Raw genomic sequence first — 20,733 nt, forward strand, 5'->3', positions numbered from 1 at the left:
CCTCAGCATTTGGGCCTTAAGGAGACAGGCCTGCCTCTCTTCTGCCTGACCTTCTGCTGTCTATGTTCTGCAGGTGAGGGGGGAGTATCCTGTTCACTGTCTGTGTCTGGCTGCAGGGACTCTGCTGTATCTGAGGTGCTCTGCAGCTGAGGGGGAGAAGGAGCTGGATTCTCAGGAGGCTCCTCCATGTCTCCTTCTGAGTCTGCTGCTCCTGGGTCTGCTGCTGTTACTCTCGAGGAGTCCTCTGACGGGGCCATGACATTCAGCCAGTTAATTTTCAGGCCTTCATCGTGGTATAAATAAATCAACAAGGATAAATTTACTCACATGAACATATAAAACCATACATATACAATCTATAAATCAGTCTACGACTTACAATGCAGGCTAGCGGGAAATTCAAATGAGCAGGCCACTTACAACAGTATAAACGCCTCAAAAAGCAACATTAGGCATGAGTATATATACAAGCAAACAGAAATAGGATACCAGTGGAATCACTTAAGTTTATTCCTTATTGCTGAATGACAACCACCTGCGGGTGGAAAACATCTGGGGACCCAGCAGTGAAGAACACTACCTAACTCAGCCTTTCCCATCCGGTGTGCCTCCAGATGTTGTTGGACCACAACTCCCATCAGCCTCAGCCATGGCTGAGGCTGATGGGAGTTGTGGTCCAACAACATCTGGAGGCACACTGGTTGGGAAAGGCTGACCTAACTCTTCATAAACTCATTGGTCAACTGCCACTTTCTCAAATATAAAACAACCATGACTATTCTCTCAACCAATCACATGCAACCTTCACCAACTTTCCATCTCCCTTACTCCCCCTCCCTTTACTGTTTACCATAAATAACCTAATACCAACCTCTACTGCAAATATCAATATATACAATTGAAGCATCACACCTGTTCATATATTTTTTACTGAATCTGAATTCTAAACATGCAGACTTGCTTTATCCATGACAGGGCAGACCTGGGTTTAAATGGGTAAATGATCTCACTACAACCCAGCGAGTCAGATCTTAATTGCTCCTTTCTGAACAAAACTACTTTCTGAACAAAACTATAAGCGTACAACTGTGGTGATGTGGGTATGATCTTTGGCCTCACTCAGTCTGTAGCAAGTGTGAAACCTAAACTATGCACGTTTAATAATTTGCTAAATTTGTATGTGGTTCCAAAATTTTAAAGGCAACTCATATTGTGTGAGCAGATTGTCACGAGCCCGCCCTTCACCAGGGATTATCCCTCCTGACACCCCATGCTTGCTTCAGGAATTCCCCACCCAGCAGGATGCTTGCCTCAGCCTGGGTCAGATATACTCTCTGCACTACACCCTTCAGCCCTTCCACCTTTTGTCCCACCCAAAAGGTGACCACTGGTGTGCCCTGTTAGTCCAATAGGATGTAGGTACAGGAACTGAATAGGACCCTGATATGGTAGCACAGTGACCAGGCAGACAAGCAGGAATTTAAATGAACCAAATAACTTTATTAAAATACAAGATGTTAAATAGTATATTGAGGTATAGTCCCTATCTTCCCTACCTGTCCTACCCCCCTCCAACTAATATGTAATCCACCCTTTTCCACCCAGCTCATTCCCACAATACAACCTCCCTCCTTCCGCTCCAAATCCACACAACCAAAATGCCTACCTCTCAAAACCGACTGCCTTTTATTCAGCCCCCCCTTAGAACTCTCACTCACCTCCCCCAACCTGGCAGTCTTTCATCACTCATACTTCCCAGGCATTCCATTAACTCCTTCAAACCTATAACACATTTAATAACAGTGCCCAACAAGTGGTTTCGTAACACAGATCTTAGTGTGATTTTATTTTCATCTCAAGTATGCCTTCAGAGTATTTATGACTAGGATATACCTGAAGGTCATCTGGTCCAATATTTGTGCCTAAGCAGGGTCCACCAAGCCACAGATTCATGAAGGTTAGCCAATGTAACAGAATTCATGTTGCAATGAACAAGTCTTCTGAAAATATCTTTATATGTTTTTCCTCCTAAAACATCTACTCCAGGTACTGACGTGAAAGATGCTCAGGTTATAAGTGTTTCAACAGGAACAAAATGTATTAATGGAGAATATATGAGTGATCGTGGACTTGCACTGAATGATTGTCATGCAGAAATTATAGCTCGCAGATGCTTGCTTAAATTTCTCTATACGCAACTTGAACTGCTCTTAAGGTAAGTTTAAAGAACAATTCCCTTGCATCCCAGTTTTCATCACAGAAGCAAGTTCCATTGCTCACATTGTGCTTAAGATCGCAGCCCAATGATATGAACCTGTGAGCATCCGTGCTGCTACAGCAGTTTAAGAGAAGAGATGCCAGGTCCCTAATACCAGCAGAGATGACCAACTGGCTGCCTAATGCTGGTACTTGGATACAACACCAGCCGTGGCATCACTGCTTCTTTACATTTTTGGCATAATATAGCTGTGCAATGGCTATCCCAGCCCCCCAGAATCCACCTACATTGGTGCAATCCTGCCCTGCTATTTTTTAAAGAACACATAGTGTGTAAGGCAGTGGTTCCCAACCTGGGGGCCATGAAGTAATCCAGAAGGGGCCGCAAACAGTAATGAATTACTATTTTTTTTAAAAAAATCTTCACTCCCTGAATGCTGTCTGCTCCCCACTGCCACTGCAGACAACACCTCCCCCTTGCTCCAAATGAGAGGACTTTTGCTGAAGCACCAGAGTGTCTTTCAGGAACGCCGAGGGCAGGCATCTGCCTATAAAACACATGGTGGTAGACACCGAAGGAGGCTGAGGAAGGTGCTACCAAGAGGGGATTATTATCACTGACTCCCATTTCTTCACACTGCTGCTGATGATGACGCCCTTGCTCAGGAGAGGGGAGGGCTTTTTGTGAAGCAAAACGAAGCAAGGCTGTAAGGAAAGTCTGCTTTCCCCCTTCCTTCCTGGCATCCAGCCTGCCTACCTTTCTTGACTCCTGCTTCGCTGCCACCTTCTTTTAAAAATTATTCTTATTTGCCAGGCCACCCAGATGGAGCCAAGGAGCAGTGAGGAAGCTCAGGACTTGCTCCCCCCCAATCTCTGAGGCTAAGTGTGCGTCTGCCAGCATCTTCCCTTTCTTCCACCTACAATCTGCCCCCCCCAATCCCTCTCCAAGATGCTGCAGCAGCTGAGGGCTTACCCCCTCCCATGTGCCCAAATGCACGCACGCCTGCAGATGCTTGCAGGAGGGGAAGGTGTGTTTGTGTGTGCGAATGCACTGATCTGTCTTCTGCTCCACTCTCATTCCCCAAGTGCACGCTAACCAAGTCATCAGTTCTGATGATCACCCAAGGCCTAAAAGCACTAACACCCCTACTCAATCAATCCACCCTTTTGTATTCACCCTTTAGTATCCCCACCAATACCTTATTATTATTATTATTAGACTCGCAGTATAAGTGCGGGGACACCTTTACCTTTAGTAGTAATAGTAAAAAAGGTCAGCAGGTTGACTGAGGCTGGGGTCCACATACTGCAGCTGAAATGTATTTATTTAATTATTATTGCATTTGTATCCCCCCTTTCCTCCAAGTTGGTCAAGGTGGTGCATGTAGTCCCCGTCCTTTCCATTTTATCCTTACACAGACCCTGTGAGATAGGTCAGGCTGACAGACTGTGTCTGGCTCAAGGCTTCATATCTGGGTGGGGATTTGAACCCGGATCTTATTCCAATGTTGTAACCCACTGGTGTTGGGAGACAGGAATGTACATCTTAAGATTAAGTTTGTGTGTGTGGCAGGGGGATACCAATTTGATGAACCTTTGCATTTAAGGAAAGGGATATTTGGAGATGTGATTTTATCATACACCGTTTTTTCACTTAACAAAGGCTAAAATTACAATTAGCATGGGGAGGGTCATGAATTTTTTATAGCTTATAAAGGGAGCCCCATACTCATGAAGGTTGGGAACCACTGGTGTAAAGTATTCATATTTATCAAAGGCTGAACTGGAAGTATATGGTCTGTTTGTAGTGTGCATTAAAAGTCAGAATTATTGACCAGAAGCCTTAAATGCACGTCTATAAGCTTACCAGGTTTTTTCCATCTGTTTCCTCTTGAGTGACTGAGTGGCTCCTGCTGCTGAATCCTGGAAATGTTTTTTTAATTTAGGGAACATTTTAAAGTATGTTCAGGCAAAGAGGGATGATCCCCTATATTGGAGGAAAGTAACAATAACAATCATACTCAAATAAGGGAAGGATAGCACCCGAATTTATGTTGGAAGTGGGGCAAGAGCAACTCTTGTTTGGCTTCTTTTGTTTGTATTCCAGAAGGAAGATAGAGTTAGGGTCCTCCAGCGGGCTAGACTTGCCTACCTTTACCTGTGCTCTTCTCTACCTGACTTCCTTCCGTTGTAAACTGATATGCTCAGGGAAACTTATCTGCCCCCCTTCATTGTCGTCTTCTTCGAGGACAGAGGAGACATCTTTGTCTTTGCTCTCTCTCCTGAGCCATGAGGGCAATACTCATGTCTGGCCATTGTGCCTCCAGCTTAGTTAGTTAGAACTAGGTATGCCTTTCCTATCTACTATGTATTTCTATAAATAAAGTAGCTTTTTCTTATTTTATTAAGTCTTAAGTCTCAGTGATCTAAATGCAGGGTAAAAGCCTGCTAATTAGGTAAACGCACACACTGGCACACACGCATCTCAGACAGCTGTGTATCTCTGCATATTTCCATAACAATTTAGACATACTGACATATCTCCCTCCTAAATGCAAAAGTTTTACATCCTTAATAGCCTCTAAACTCAACTTGATCATTAGCTGCTTATGTTGACTCTCAGCATCAAACCATGCAACCTCCTGCGACTCATAGGCAGCTGTGGAGAGGGACACTTGGATGACTTAGGAACATGGAAGGATCTTCTCAGCACTGATATTCTGATACTGTTCTGGAGGATGAAGAGGGAAAGGACGTGACACAGAGGGATTTGATGGTTGGGAAAGGGGTAGAGGGAAAGGACTGGGGAGGGGAGAGGAAGGGGAGTTTTTCCTTGCATACAATACATTGTTACTTACCTTTTGAAAATCAATAAAATATATATTTTTAAAATTATCATTAGCTTTTATATCAATCACGAGAAAATTTTATTTCAAATAGACAGATTATAGATAATATTCTCAGCAGTCTAAATATACTTCACTACCAAATACTTCAAAAAACTCTTATCTGCAGACCTGTTACTTTGATGTAGAGAAGGCCTTTGAGCACCTGAATGGAGACTCAGTCATGAGATTATAAATTTGGCCCTAACTTCTTCCAGGCTATCAAGGCCTTTTATGTTCAACCATTTGCTCGGGTTGATGTCAATAATATAAGAGCCAAAGTTTTCATGATTCAGAGAAGGACCAGAAATATTCTCTCTTTTTTGCCTGATTCCTTAAGACTTTTGCAGAGGCCTTTAGGCAGGATGCAATGACAAAAGGAATTAAGATAGGTAATATTGACCATAAAAATAGGTTGCAGTGGACAGGTGTATCTCCAGTCTCTATGCTAGTATTGCAGCAATTGATTTACTACATAGTGAGGTTTCAGGACTTCCAGTGCATCACAGGAAATCTGAGATTTCACTGATTTCATACATTGTTGTACAAAACTGAGGTCATTGTGAAGTACACAAGTGTTCTTTAGTCCCTTCTCTCATCATCAATTCATCATATATTAATATCATGTTTTGCCTTTATGTATTTAAATGTTGCTTATTTACCTAATATAAATTTTAAAAGAAAAAGATTTTTACAAACAAATGCTGTTTCATTTGAAAAAAATGTTTTATTTTTATTTGAAAAACATTTTTGTTATAAAAACACTTACTTTAAAGAAATGATTTATTGATTTTGTTCCCCTCTTTTTTATGTGTTTCCAGTCATCTTTCTGTTGGCTTCTACTACTGGGTAAATCACAATTAATCCATGCAGTAATGGCCAAAGTGAATTATGTTTCCCCCCAGGAAAAGTAAATAAAGCAAGCTTTACAAACCCTTTTAGCAATCCCCCCATAGGCTTGCTGATTATCTCTGTCATTCACACACACACAATTTTTTAAATCTTTTGTTTTGATTCCTGCCCCCTGGGGGCAGATGACTCTTTGATGATGGGCAATCAATAAGAGTAGCAGTACAGTAAATAGTGAAAAAGACAGGAATATAATGTAAGAGGTGATCACCGTCAGGAGAACTGAAAACATTTTCGCTAGTCACCATACCCAAGATCATACAAATTTCATGAAATGTGAACTGTTACAAACAGAGCTTGAGTAACAATAACACGATCAAAAGACAGAACAGTACAGAAGGTACAGAACCCCCCCTTAGTTCTGAGACACATTTTGCACTAAATGTAAATGTACTGCCTTCAAGTCGATTCCTTACTGCGACCCTATGAATAGGGTTTTCATGAGGCTGGGAGACAGTGACTGGCCCTCATGGCTATGTGGGGATTTGAACCCTGGTCTCCCAGGTCGTAGTCCAGCACCTTAACCACTACACCACACTGGCTCACATTTTGCATTATGTAGAGCTTATTCAGCAAAGTAATCAGCTAAGTATCAAACAAACATTCACAATGGATTTATGTTATAGTTATGTACATAACATTTAAAATCCAGGCATGCTAAACTTTGAATCTTGCTGGCTGTACTTTCTAAAAAGCCCTTCTGAATAACATTTCTGCACTTTGTTTCAGTAATAAGGAAGATCAGCAAAAATCTATTTTTATCAAGTCTGAACGAAGTGGGTTTAAATTGAAAGAAAACGTGCAGTTTCATCTCTATATCAGCACCTCTCCTTGTGGTGATGCTAGGATTTTCTCACCGCACGAGGCAGCACAAGAGGGTATGACAAGTTTTAATTATTAATGGGGATGTCTGAAATAAAGCTGTTGTAGTTTATTAAAATTAAAATTTGCTTTTTACTGAACAACTAAATTGTTTAATTTTCCTCATATCATAAAAGCAACACCTTATAGGAAAGCTAGCACTTTAGTTCCACTTCATTCATTCCAAAAATCATGGAAGAATAAATTTGTGATGCATATATATATCATTTCATTCCTACATGAAATTGATTCCTCGTGGCTTTATTTTGCTTGTAAGCAACATTGGAAATTTCAGTTTGAAGACGGAATATTCTTATAAAATAAATAAAAGTTCCTTGCATGCAGAAATTTTGGAATGTGTGAAGTAAGTCTTAGCAAAGAAGCCTTGGATATGAATTTGTATACATGAGATGCTCATTATTTTTTAAATGCACATCATTTTCCACCTAATTGTTGTAGTCTCTGCTTTTTTGCTGCACTTCTGTAAATACCCTGTCTCAAATGAGTAATAGAAAAGAGTGCAGAATTTCCTTAGAAAGTGTAGTTTTTCATTTCATAATTGCTAACTCTGGCCACTTCTGTCACTTAGATCAGGGAGACAGACATCCAAATCGGAAAGCAAGAGGACAGCTACGGACGAAAATTGAATCTGGGGAAGGAACAATCCCTGTCAGATCTACGACTACAATCCAGACATGGGATGGAGTACTGCAGGGAGAAAGATTACTTACTATGTCATGCAGTGATAAGATAGCAAGGTAAGCTATTTCTCTTCTGTCAAACTGACATCTTTTCCATAGTACTAGACAGTGTGTCCCCAGCACACTGCCCAGGGGTGTCATGGTGCCTCTAGCGTGACACCCCCTTAGACCCCCTATCTTCCCCCCAAAAAATTCTAGGGAGGACAAAGTAGTGCCATAAGAATGTTGAACGACTGAAAGAAAAAAACCGGACAACTAGATGGGAGGAAGAGGGAAAGGAGTGGCTGGAGACGGAGAGGGAGGAGGAGAGACACAGAGGTAATTTCCTGGTTCAGACTGAGAAACTGTCCCCAGGGATAGAAGTGAGAATTGTCCATAAAAATTGATTGTAGATCCAAGATTTAAATGGAGCTGGCATAGGCACAAGTATGTCCACTGCCCCCCCCCAAAACCAACCCCAAGGTAGCAACAAAAGGCCAGGTTCTTGTTTTTTCTACTTCAGTTATTTGTTGTAGTTTATTATATGCATTGCTTAATACAAGATGCTTCTAGATAACTTGCAATTAAAGCATAGCATACAACACTACAAGGGACAATTATTTCAAATATAATTACAAAATTCCAATTTAAACAGACTAAATAAACACAAAATCCCCATTCAGAATATTAAAAGCATTGGCTGAGAAGGATGGTACCCTAGACTGTCACTGTTGCTGCTAAAACTATTAAAATACAAAAAAAAGACTGGGGTGGAGGAGGAAAGTCTTCACCTGGCACTGGAAGGATTGGAAAGTGAGCACCAGACAAGCTTCTCTGAGAGCAGTTCAACTCCCTCTCTTGTTGTCATCCGCCAAATTTCTGCAGGAGGGGGCACTTTGAGGAGAGTTGCTGTAGATGATCTTAAGGTCTGCTAACCTCATGGGAGGAGGTATTGGGTCCTCAAGCCATGTAAGGCTTTATAGGTTAAAACCAGCATCTTCCCTTCCTGTGGGCTTTCCGTGGACATCTGGTTGGCCACTGTGAGAACAGAATGTTGGCCTAAACGGGCCACTGGCCTGATCCAGCATGCTCTTCTAATGTTCTTAATTGGGATTGGAAATATTCTGGCAATCGGTGTAAGCATCCAAGGACTGGCTTAATGTGGTCTGAATAAGATATCCATTAGCAACCTTTAGTGCAAAATGTTTTTTAGAAAAGCAGTGTTTCTACTAATGCACATTCCAAAGCAAATGCCATTCGTTTTCCATATTGCAGATTTGAAGGGGCTGTAGTTCACACTGAATACTGCAACTCAGTCTCTGAGTGGTTTATAACAACCCTGCAGAGGTACTAGATCCCTATTGCAGGTTGGGGGTTGGGCTGAAGCTGAGAGAGTAACAATAACCCTGCAATGTTAAACACCAGTGCTTTTATTCCCATGTTAAGTACTTAACCGCATTCAGAAGCCTCATGCAGACCGGTTGCAATTTTGAATGCTCAAAATCTAAAAACTAAAAAAAAAAAACAGTTTTAAGCAGGCACCTTAGCTGTATTCTTTTTGGCACCTACTTAAAACTTTTTTGCTTAGGCAAGCCTATCCAGATGCATAGATGCCGAGGTGTTTTAATTTGTTTTAAAAATGTTTTAAATTGTTTTATTGATGATTTTGGTGTCTTTTGTAAACCACAGAGAGATTTGTTTTGCAATCAAATGGTGTATTAATTTTAATAATATAAAATAAAGTCCTACCCATTTGACCCTCAGAAGATTGACCAGATGTGAATCTGGCCCTTGGGCTGAAAAGGGTTACCTGTCCTTGTTTTAAATTGTGTTGTTTTTCATGCTTTTTAAAAATTGGTTTTGTTATCATTTTGATTTCTTGTAAGCATCCCTAAGAATTTGCCGAAGAGCAGAATATAAATCACTATAATACACAGACAAACGAAAGTACTTTAAATCTCAGTTGTATCAGCCCTTTCCAACTTCGCAATCTTTTCTTCACTCTTATATATGAATTGTTTCTTCATTGCATTCTGGTTATGTTTTTAATTGGGACTTATATTGGATACCTCTCTTTCGTTAGAGGTCACCAAATGAAGTTGAGGCTCCTGGAGATGTTTTGCCTTCCTGATGTTCCTTGGTGATATGATGCATGTTCTCTGATGTTGGTTCTGATCTTGAGCCATGTGGTCAAATAAGAAGATAGCTGTAGGAAAGATTCCAGGAAGGCTCTTGGGTTTTGTGACCATTCATTCTTATTGTGCATTCCACACATACAGTAGATTAGCCACAATTTGGTTCAGAGCCCATAGGAAGTCTAAAAATACATTGGGGGGGGGAAAATAAATGAGAGCAATGAGTGTACAGTGGTCAGAGGCAAATGAGGACAGGGCTCATGTACCTTTTAATAGTTGCATGACAAGCTACACCTGCTTAAATTTCCTGTCCTATACAACTATTAAAGGTGTACAAGACCTGTCTTCTTTTGCACCTTGCCATTATAGATGAGTGTAGTAAGCTGCTTTCCAGTTTGCTTTCTAGATATGTATGGACAAAATCCCGATCTTATTTTTACATGCATAAAGACTGCAAATCCCTGCTAAAGCCACTTACTGTGATGAACAGCCTAGCACTCTAAAAGAGGAAAAGGGAAAAATATAAATGTTCATACCCTGTGCGAATACTAAAAAGAGTCTTGCGGATCTTGGATGTGATATTGAAGAACACACAACTAGGAATGAAGCTCATGGCTGTGTAAGACCAACATGAAGAAGTTTTGAAACTTCCTCTTTAGGGGAAAGGAAACACCACGCTCTTATTTGCTGTTGGCATGATGCTCTCAAAATCTCTTATTTCTGCTTACATTAGTAAGTTGCTAGCTGGAATAAATTCATTCATTCATTCATTCATTGGCGATCACTTGTGGCCGAGTAAGATTGTCTTCCAAGGTAAGGTCTTTAACAAGTGGGTCCATAAGTGACTGTGGAGGCCAATTCTGGATCCACACAGCCTCCCACAGTGAGGACATAGGTTTCCAGATGGAAGATGGTCGTGATGAGGATTTGTTTGACATGCCTTCCACTTAGCTCGTTTGTCCTGTTCGCCCTGTATTCGTGTTTCTTCGAAGTCCACTGCCAACCACCATTTGGGACGTTCATAGGCCAAGACTTCCCAGTTCTCGATGTTCATGTTACATTTTTTAGATTTGCTTTAAGAACATCTTTAAACCTCTTTTGCTGTCCACCGATATTCTGTTTTCCATCCTTAAGTTGGGAGTAAAGTAGCTGCTTCAGAAGACGGTGGTCAGGCATTCGAACAACATGGCCAGTCCAGCGAAGTTGATGTTGAAGGATCATTGTTTCAACACTGGTAGTCTTTGCTTCTTCCAAAACGCTAACATTAGTCCGTCTGTCTTCTCAAGTAATTTGAAGAATTTTCTGGAGGCAGTGTTGGTGGAATCTTTCAAGAAGTTGGGAGTGGCATTTATAAATGGTCATAAATGGTCCATGTTTCACAGGCGTACAGTAAGGTCGATAGTACAATGGCTTTGCAAATAAGCATTTTGGTCTTCCTGCGAATATCCCAATCCTCGAACACTCTACACTTCATTCGGAAGAATGAGTCACTCGCAGAGCTCAGATGATGTCGAATTTCAGCATCGATGTCAGCTTTTACAGAGAGATGGTTGCCAAGATAGAGGAAGTGATCAACGTTCTCCAGTGTCACACCATTAAGCTGGATTGATGGTGCTACAGAGGGACTAGTTCACACCTGTTGATTAAGCACTTTGGTTTTTTTAATATTACGTGAGAGCCCAAGCGTTCCATATGCTTATGCAAAGACATTTAGGATAGTTTGAAGATATTTCTCTGAATGTGCGGAGTCTACATTATTATCGGCATATTGAAGTTCTATGACATGTTGACATTACCTTACTTTTTGCTTTCAGCCTACTGACATTAAAAAGTTTTCCATCTGTTCAATGTATGATTTCCACACCAGTAGGAAATTTCCCCTCAATAAGGTATAGAATCATAGCAATGAAGATAGCAAATAAGCCACATCCCTGTTTTATGCCTGATCCGACTCCGAATGGATTGCTCTGAAAGCCATTGTTATCCAAAATTGTCGCTGTCATGTTGTCCTGAAGGAGTCGCAAAATATTCACAAATTTATCAGGGCATCTAGTTTTTAGAAGGATGGTCCAGAGACTGGTTCGATTCACAGTATCAAAGGCCTTAGTCAGATCAATAAACACCATATATAAAGGTAGATTCTGCTCCCTGCATTTTTCTTGAAGTTGTTGTGAAGTGAAGGTGATGTCCACTGTCCCCCTGGAAGGGTGGAAACCATTGTGAGATTCTGAGAGGACATCCTTTGAGATCGGCAGGAGGCAATTTGCGAGGATCCTTGCAAGGATTTTACCTGCGGTAGCAAGAAGAGAGATGCCTCGATAGTTCCCACAGTGTGCTCTATCACCCTTCTTGAAAAGAGTGATAATTATGGCATCCCTAAAGTCTTCCGGGATCTCCTCCCTCATCCAGATTTTTTCGATGAGCTTATGAAGTTGTGTAAATTCAGGCCCACCTTCTTTAAAGACTTCAGCAGGAATCCAATCAGGTCCACTAGCTTTGTTGTTCTTTACTTGATTGATGGCTTTACTGACTTCATCCAAATTAGGGGATACTGCAAGCTCATCTCTAGTTTGTTGTTGTGGAATTTGCGAGAAGACCTCGTCAGCCACAATAGAGTTACAATTAAGCAGGTCGTGGTAATGGTCTTTCCAACGCAGTGCAATAGACTCTTTGTCCTTGAGAGGTTTGGTACCATCCATTGAACGTAAGGGATTTGTACCGTAATTTGTTGGTCCATAGATGGCCTTTGTGGCATTAAAAAAGCCCAGTGCATCGTGAGGATCTGCAAAGTGCTGGATTTCTTGAGCTTTCTTTATCCACCAGGCGTTCTTAAATTCTCTAGTTCTTCCTTGGACCTCAGCCTTTGCACTGGCATAGATTTGTTTTCTTATCAGCACAGTTAATGTCTTTTTGCCATATCTGGAAGGCTTTCCTTTTCTTGTTGATGATATGTTCAATCTCACTATCATTCTCATCAAACCAATCGTGATGTTTCTTAGTTTGGTATCCAATAGTTTGTTCACATTTTGCAATAATGGATGTCTTCAGTTTAATCCAGTGTTCCTCGACATTTTCAGGGAGTTCCGTCAGTAGATGTTTCTTGAGTGTTGTTTGAAAGCAGGCTTGCTTAATAGGAACTTGAAGGGCATGGATGTTCATATTACGCCTTGTTTTTCTTCCTTGGAGCCTACGTTGAGGAACAATATTAATGGCCATAGTGGATCGAATTAATCGGTGATCTGTTTCTTGGAGTGCTGCTATGTCGATATTAAAATGTCTCAACTCCCTCGCGATGATGGCAGTCCTGTGTTCAGGACATTCACTATCTGTATTGCCCAGCAATGTCTGTATATTCCATGTTCCAAAATTCAATTGTCTTTTGCGACCTCTTAAGTGGTGACTCCACTGGATGCGGTAATCCAGTCAGGGAGAGAGATGAGGCAGACTATGTTTAGGGCACCTTTTCTAGCCCCCTCCCTATATGGGGTGAGCAGAGCAGATCCTGAATAGGACTGCTCAGTTGTGGATATAGCTGCCGAACTACTCAACTGTTTCAGTCCTTGAGCCAGGACGACTGAGTCTGTATCCACCGTCCATGTGGCGGTCCATGACTAGGGGCTTCCAGATTTCACAGTCCTGCCCCCATTGCCATTCGCCGATCGCTATGGGACTTTTGGTTTGGTTTGGTTGGAAGACGCCTGTGTGTGAATTTGTTTTATGTGGGGAGATCAGCGTACAATGATCAACACACAATCTTGACAACCCCTCGCTGGATCGTCACCTTGTAGTGGTGTGTTCCAATGCACCCTATGATTGATGCCGTCGGGAGTCATGTACTCCCAGCAGGGTCACCCATGGCAGTAAGGTCAAGGGAGAGGAACCAGACAAAGAACGATCCAAGAATGTCCTCAATGGCAGAACAGGTGGAGGATAACAATGTGTATGTTACAACGGCTGTGAAGGCGGATGAAGGCTGCAGCAGATAAAAGACTTCCAATTGTCGTTGTATCCATGCCATTGGATCAAAGCCTTGAATAAATACTGAGAGTGCAAATGGTTCACACATGGTTTTATGGAAGGCAATGACTTCTCCTTCCAGTGATGAAGCACCATGCGTTTGGCCGCCCTCTAATACACATACAACTTGTGTAGTGAGGTTTCCAGGACTAATTGAATAATTGCCAAGACTCTACCTAAAAAGGGTACTTACAACTCGGTGGCAGCACCACATCATGTGTATAAGGGATCTGGTTTCTGCCCCACATAACCAACACCTTGGGGACAGAAGGTAACAATTAGAGGTGAAGTCTCTCTGGCATTCAGTAAGCCTGGAACATTAGTTTTTGTTCAGTGAGATAAATTTTAATATCAAGGGAAGACCTTTTGAAAGATGAGAGTGCTATGAACTATTGTTTAGGTTGAATGGGGCATCCAAACTCCCTAATCCACCCCTACATTGAGGTATGATATATCCATCTTAAATCTATCTGGGAACCATCTAAATAAGCAGGCTACTGGCCTTGGCAGACCAGGTAACCCACTCTGATCTTACAGGAGCTCTGGGGGCACGGATGCCTTGCAGAAGCAGCTGATCCAAAAATGGATATGAGAAGGCATTAGTTGTGTTTACTAAGTCAAATTCCTTTTGTAATTCATGGAGTGATTGAATTCACCCTCCCTATCCAAAAATTGGTCCAAAGTCATAGCGTGGCAACACATTAAGATCTCCACATTTGTGATCAGTGCCCACAGCAAGAAGGGGTGATGGCCCAGGCAAGGGGAAGACAGATGTTCCTGGTTCCCAAGGCAAAGGCACATTGGAGGGAGAGGCCAAGGTATGGGTTCAGAACCATGAATAGTTCTCCTGCAACTGAAGCAAAGCATCCCAGTTGTCTTAGTGAGGTTCTGGAGCAACTGGCTGAGTTTTACAGATGGGCTAGGTAGTTATTAAGTGGAGGCCTTATCCTTTGAGAGTTGCCTCCCGGCCAATTAACCTTATTCATCCATTGGTTCCTTTGGGATAATGAGGTTTCCAGCTGTGGGGATCTCTCCTCAGGGCTCTCTTGATCCCCTGAGGAGTTGATAGACCAGCTATCAAGTCTGGTGGCAGAGATGTCTCCTCCGGACTCAGGGGGGAGGCAGTCTCTGGTGTCCGTGGATCCTCCAATGAGTCTTGGTACAAGGCCAGGGCGATGACAAGTCTTTCTACCTATTTTCAAATGAGGATTGTGCCATAAAGTTAGTCTGTGCATAGGTTTCTTCTCGAACTCAAATAATGAGTGCCACATTACATTTCTTGCTTTTATATGGTGTCTTTTTTCCATCATGGACATGTGGTTTCCAGGCAGTCACCCATCCAGACCTGCTTGGCTTCAGCAAGGTGGTGGCCTCATGTGCTTTCATACCATGCCTTGGGACTTGCCTTCCAGACAAGTGAACTAAAAAGTGAACTAACATGAATGGCAAGCAGTTTAGAAATAGGGAGTATATATGACACCTGCATATAAGGCCAGTTTGTGCTTCCTCCCCACCAAAATTTAACACTTGATCCCATCAGAATGGTTAATTAGAAAATGGAAATACAGTTGCTCACAAGAGCATCAAACTCAGATGTGCTTTACTGGTTGGGCAATCATCTTTGACTTTGATACATTAGAGATGAAAATCATTCTGCTAAGATTAACTTAAAACACTGGGGTTTAGTCCTTACAGCACTTATGCGGGAATGACTTCTTTCTTCCTCCTGGGTTAGCATTTCATCTTCTCCCAAATGGCTCTTTATCTTATTCACCAAGGCACGTTGATTATTAATAGTCTTTAGATATGCTGTCTTTGTTTTAAAAACTGGAAGCAAATCTTTCTCTGCCTCTTCTGAGGGTATTTCGTTGTTGTTTGCTAGGCCTTGGTGTTGAGGAGCCCTTAAAAGGCTTTTTATGAACTGTGGAATTATGGCCCATTAACACAGTTAATGAGGGAGATTGTTGTTAATGCCGCTCCTCTGCCTTCACTAGAGTTCAAAAGAGGCTCTTTTGCCTTTGGACACAGTGAGACATTGCTTGAAACACATCTTAGGGAGTTCACCATGGCATGTCTGGTACCATCACCATCAATGCGGAAAGTCTGCCCCACTCTCCTATCATCACTCATGTTTGTTTTGTTTGCAGGCATAACTCCCAATGATTTCATTTGTTTCCCTTCAGATGGAACGTGCTTGGTATTCAAGGAGCATTACTTACCCTCTTTGCTGAGCCAATTTACTTCTCTAGCATTATCCTGGGGAGCTTATACCATGGAGATCATCTATCCAGAGCAGTATACCAGCGGATAGCAGAAATAGAAGACTTACCACCTCTCTACATGCTCAATAGACCTTTACTCAGTGGTACGTATATAATAAAAGACAAACAGCAGCTCTTGTACTTGTAGTATATTTTCAAAATTTTACAAATTCATTGGGTGATATTAGCTGTGTTCGCTCATTCACCTGAACACACAATATGTAAAAACAGGAGCGGGAGCTCATGCAAAAGCCCCATCCCAGTTGTCTCTAGGCACACAGGTTGGTCTTCAGAACTTTGCACAATTAGTGCAAACTTTTGAGGGTCAAATCATGCATAGGTCTGATGAGAGGAAGAGTTTCTAAGTACATTCATTTGGACGTGCTTAAAAACCTCTACAGATCTTTGCACCGATCGTAATAAGATATGACCAGCCCATGTACCTGAGAAGTTGATGGATGGGCTTGCATGCACACCCCTGCTCTCTCCCTAATTTTACTCGTTACCTTTTGTTGAGGAGAGATCTGCTTTAATTATAATTAGATCATTTAGTAGAGGCTTAGAGTCTGCATGGCAAGGATTTTTCATTTAAGCCACAATCCAAAGCAGTTAGGCATAGTTAGCCTATTAAAATCCATAGACTTAAGAGCACCCAATATTGACCTTGTGTGTAGCTATTAACTGTTAGGAAAGAGTTTTGTAATATTGCTCAGAGTTTGGATTTGTTTGGCAATTGAGGGTGGAACTGCACCTTGTTTTGTGATTCCAGGAGCAGCTGCCAGAGAGGGGCAGTTTTGCTCCACCACTGTCCCAACAGTGGTATCATTGCTGCTTACCCAGTGATACAGATGGTGTGGGCAGAGCGGCTGCAAGGTAGACAGGAGTGCCAGATTTACTCTGCCGGTGTGCTCGCACAGCCCCAACTTTGTTGCCACCCTGCCCAGTAAGTGGTCCTAATGCAGCTGTTGGGAGGGCAGTGATATGATATCATGCCACTGTGTGGGCTGCTCCTGTGTGATTCTTTTTTAAAAAAATACTGTGCAACTACTGAGGCTGCAATTTAAAGATGAACATTACCGTGGGAGAACAGGGGCTTCTTAACCCTTGTGCTGCTTTCTTGATGAAAATCACTCCCACCCCAGCTATTTTTACCATTGCTAGTGTCTTGTGCAATTTTGTCAACGAATGAATCATTCAAAGAGAGTTTTCTCTGTGTATTTCACAAGAAATAACCCTAAAAAGAACAGAATCTTGTGGCGCCTTATTTTAGCATGCATTTTTGTAGACATGAATCTGGTTCATCAGATACAGGAATTTAGCGGTGAAGGTTTTTGAACGAGATAGGTAAATTGACCTTGGCACATCCAAACTGTGCAAGTTGATTTATATTGCCTCAGATACGACATAATGAAGATGAAACCCTACATCCACTTATTTGGGAGTAAGCTCCATTGAACTCAATTTGACTTCAGAGTAGACATGTGTAGGATTGTTCTTCTCATGACTTGATTAACCCATGAAATAGTTCTGTTGTAAGAGGTCTGCAAAAACGTCTTGTCAGAGGATACAGACAGAAGATAGTTGTCTAATGAAGAATGTAAATATAGGTATTAAAAACTATAAGAAAAAGAAATAGGGTACATTACATAGATTTTACAGGTCTCAGACAGCATTATTGTACCATTATTCCCACAGCATATATAAATTCATTAAGGGGTGCGAAACAAGGTCTGTGGCACAGCGTGCCTCACATGCTCTCAGGACTAATTTCACATTAATTTTTTTTTAATCCCGGAAATGATTTGGCTTCTTGAATATAATCTGTAGTCCATATATACGTTCTTCTTTTAGCAGTTTATAATGACTTGTTGATATATTTTCATTGTCATAACATAGTACAACTGCTAAAAATGGTTTCACATTCCCCCCCCCCCAATATATGGTGTGACTGTTTCTTATCTATTAGTGCCTTTCAGTTTGTTTGGTTCTTCTCACACATTTCTCAAATTGGAGCTCTATCTAGAAAAGCAGTGCTCCAATTTCTTTTAAACAGGGGCATCTTTTGTATTGTCCTTGAGGAGTTAAGTACTGCTTTTTGCTCTTCCCTAATGTGTGTGTAGGAAAAAATAAGGATTGCCGTTTGCTAATAAGATGCGATTAGTTTATTACTAATTTACTATTACTAATTTAATATTGCCTTAATATCCCATGCAAGTAAACCAATGCTCAAGATTCTACAGCAAAGGCTCTTACCATATATGGAACAAGAAATGCTGGACGTCCAAGCTGGATTCAGAAAGGGAAGAGACACCACAGATCATATCACACACATATGTTGGATAATGGAACGGAGCAAGGAATTTCAGAAAAAAATCACCCTGTGTTTTATAGATTACAGCAAAGCCTTTGACTGTGTAGATCATGAAAAACTATAAGAACATAAGAACATAAGAAGAGCCTGCTGGATCAGGCCAGTGGCCCATCTAGTCCAGCATCCTGTTCTCACAGTGGCCAACCAGGTGCCTGGGGGAAGCCCGCAAGCAGGACCCGAGCGCAAGAACACTCTCCCCTCCTGAGGCTTCCGGCAACTGGTTTTCAGAAGCATGCTGCCTCTGACTAGGGTGGCAGAGCACAGCCATCATGGCTAGTAGCCATTGATAGCCCTGTCCTCCATTCCAACTATGGAATGCTTTAAAAGAAATGGGGGTGCCACAGCATCTGATTGTCCTGATGCGCAGCCTATACTCTGCACAAGAGGCTACTGTAAGGACAAAATATGGAGAAACCGATTGGTTCCCCATCGGAAAGGGTGTGAGACAGGGGTGTATTTTATCACCCTACTTATTTAATCTATACGCAGAACATATATGGAAAGCAGGATTGGTCCAAGATGAAGGAGGTGTGAAAACTGGAGGGAGAAATATCAGTATTTTAAGATATGCAGACGATACCGTACTACTAGCAGAAACTAGTAATGATTTTGAAACGAATGCTGATGAAAGTTCAAGAGGAAAACACAAAAGCAGGACTACAGCTGAATGTCAAAAAGACTAAAGTAATGATAACAGAAGATTTATGCAACTTTACAGTTAGGACATAGAACTTGTCAAGGATTATCAATACCTTGGCACAGTCATTAACCAAAATGGAGACAATGAAGAAATCAGAAGAAGGCTAGGACTGGGGAGGGCAGCTGTGAGAGAACTAGAAAAGGTCCTCAAATGTAAAGATGTATCACTGAATACTAAAGTCAGGATCATTCAGACCATGGTATTCCCGATCTCGATGTATGGATGTGAAAGTTGGACAGTGATAAGAGAAAAATCAATTCATTTAAAATGTGGTGTTGGAGGAAAGCTTTGTGCATACCATGGACTGCGAAAAAGACTAATAGTTGGGTGTTAGAACAAATTAAACCAGAACTGTCACTAGAAGCTAAAATGATGAAACTGAGGTTATCATACTTTGGACACATGATGAGAAGACATGATTCATTAGAAAAGATAATAATCTGGGAAAAACAGAAGGGAGTAGAAAAAGAGGAAGGCCAAACAAGAGATGGATTGATTCCATAAAGGAAGCCACAGACCTGAACTTGCAAGATCTGAACAGGGTGGTTCATGACAGATGCTCTTGGAGGTCACTGATTCATAGGGTCGCCATAAGTCGTAGTTGACTTGGAGGCACATAACAACAACAAGAAGTTCATTTGTTCTGTCTTTCCTTGTCTTTTTGAACTTGTGATATCTCCCCTGGATATCCCCATGTGATAAAGCAAGGAAATGAAAGCATTCGAATGATGCTGGATCTTACATAGTTTTGCTCATGTTTGAGGATAGCTCTGACTTGAAGGGAATGGCCAGCTTCTACCACTTCAGTAGAAAGTGGTTTTAAAGGGCTGTATTGCATAGGTGCAATAAGGACAGTTTTATTTTAAAGACTGTTGGTTACAATTAAGTAATAACATTTTCCCTTTATTCAGCTATTTAATTACACCCAAAATTAAATTGTAGTAAGATTAACCAAGATGTGATACATATGCTCCTAATAATTGCTGTATATGTGACCCCCTTCTATAATACATTCTTGTATTCTTTCCCCCACTCCCAACCTTTACATGTACAACACACATACCTGAGTGATTCTGGAATGGAAGGAGAATGTTCATGGCTTTATAGCCTTGCCTCACAAAGGGGATACAGAAGAGGAATGGTCCAGATTTTCAGGCATTGCTTTAAAGGAGTATGACATAACATGACTGACATGTTATGTTGCACTCATTTCCTCTGGAAAGAGAAGCTATAAAACATATTATGTAAAGTTTGCTTCTTGTTGAGAACACTTCTTCTTTCCTACAGGTATCAGTAACGCTGAAGCCCGCCAGCCAGGAAAAGCACCTAATTTCAGTGTAAACTGGACAGTCGGAGATGCTGGTCTTGAAGTTATTAATGCTACAACAGGCAAGGATGAAATGGGCCGTGCATCCCGGCTTTGTAAGCATGCTCTGTATAGTCGCTGGATGCGCATTTATGCAAAGGTACGTCTTGAGAAGTGGATAGCTCAGTGCTACTTCTATAGTGATAGGACTTAACCATTTGGGCTTTGATTCTGTTTTTTCATTAGGCAAGCAATTCTCTTTCAGAGCTGAATGTATCAGAAATTTGAAATCCAAGAAATGTTAGATAGGGTTTTTGTTGTTGTTCCTCCAAGAGCAACCTATGAAATTGTGGACAAATGTGATTATGCTGCAGACATTGGCTTTCTATAA

The 20,733-nt window shown here is 41.5% G+C and overlaps 1 protein-coding gene across 8 annotated transcripts in view; it reads left to right on the forward strand.

Annotated features, from left to right (window-relative positions):
• The window catches only part of ADARB1 (adenosine deaminase RNA specific B1), an 84,280-nt gene that overhangs the window by 57,622 nt on the left and 5,925 nt on the right, over nt 1-20,733 (forward strand). For all 8 annotated transcript variants that reach the window (XM_061607620.1, XM_061607621.1, XM_061607618.1 and 5 more), the window contains 5 exons: nt 2,047-2,215; nt 6,741-6,889; nt 7,462-7,630; nt 15,888-16,069; nt 20,324-20,502. In XM_061607620.1, the coding sequence (XP_061463604.1) occupies nt 2,047-2,215; nt 6,741-6,889; nt 7,462-7,630; nt 15,888-16,069; nt 20,324-20,502 (848 nt within the window). The remainder of the gene's footprint in view (nt 1-2,046; nt 2,216-6,740; nt 6,890-7,461; nt 7,631-15,887; nt 16,070-20,323; nt 20,503-20,733) is intronic.

The sequence above is a fragment of the Rhineura floridana genome, chromosome 2, assembly GCF_030035675.1.
Source record: "Rhineura floridana isolate rRhiFlo1 chromosome 2, rRhiFlo1.hap2, whole genome shotgun sequence".
Classification (NCBI taxonomy): domain Eukaryota; kingdom Metazoa; phylum Chordata; class Lepidosauria; order Squamata; family Rhineuridae; genus Rhineura; species Rhineura floridana.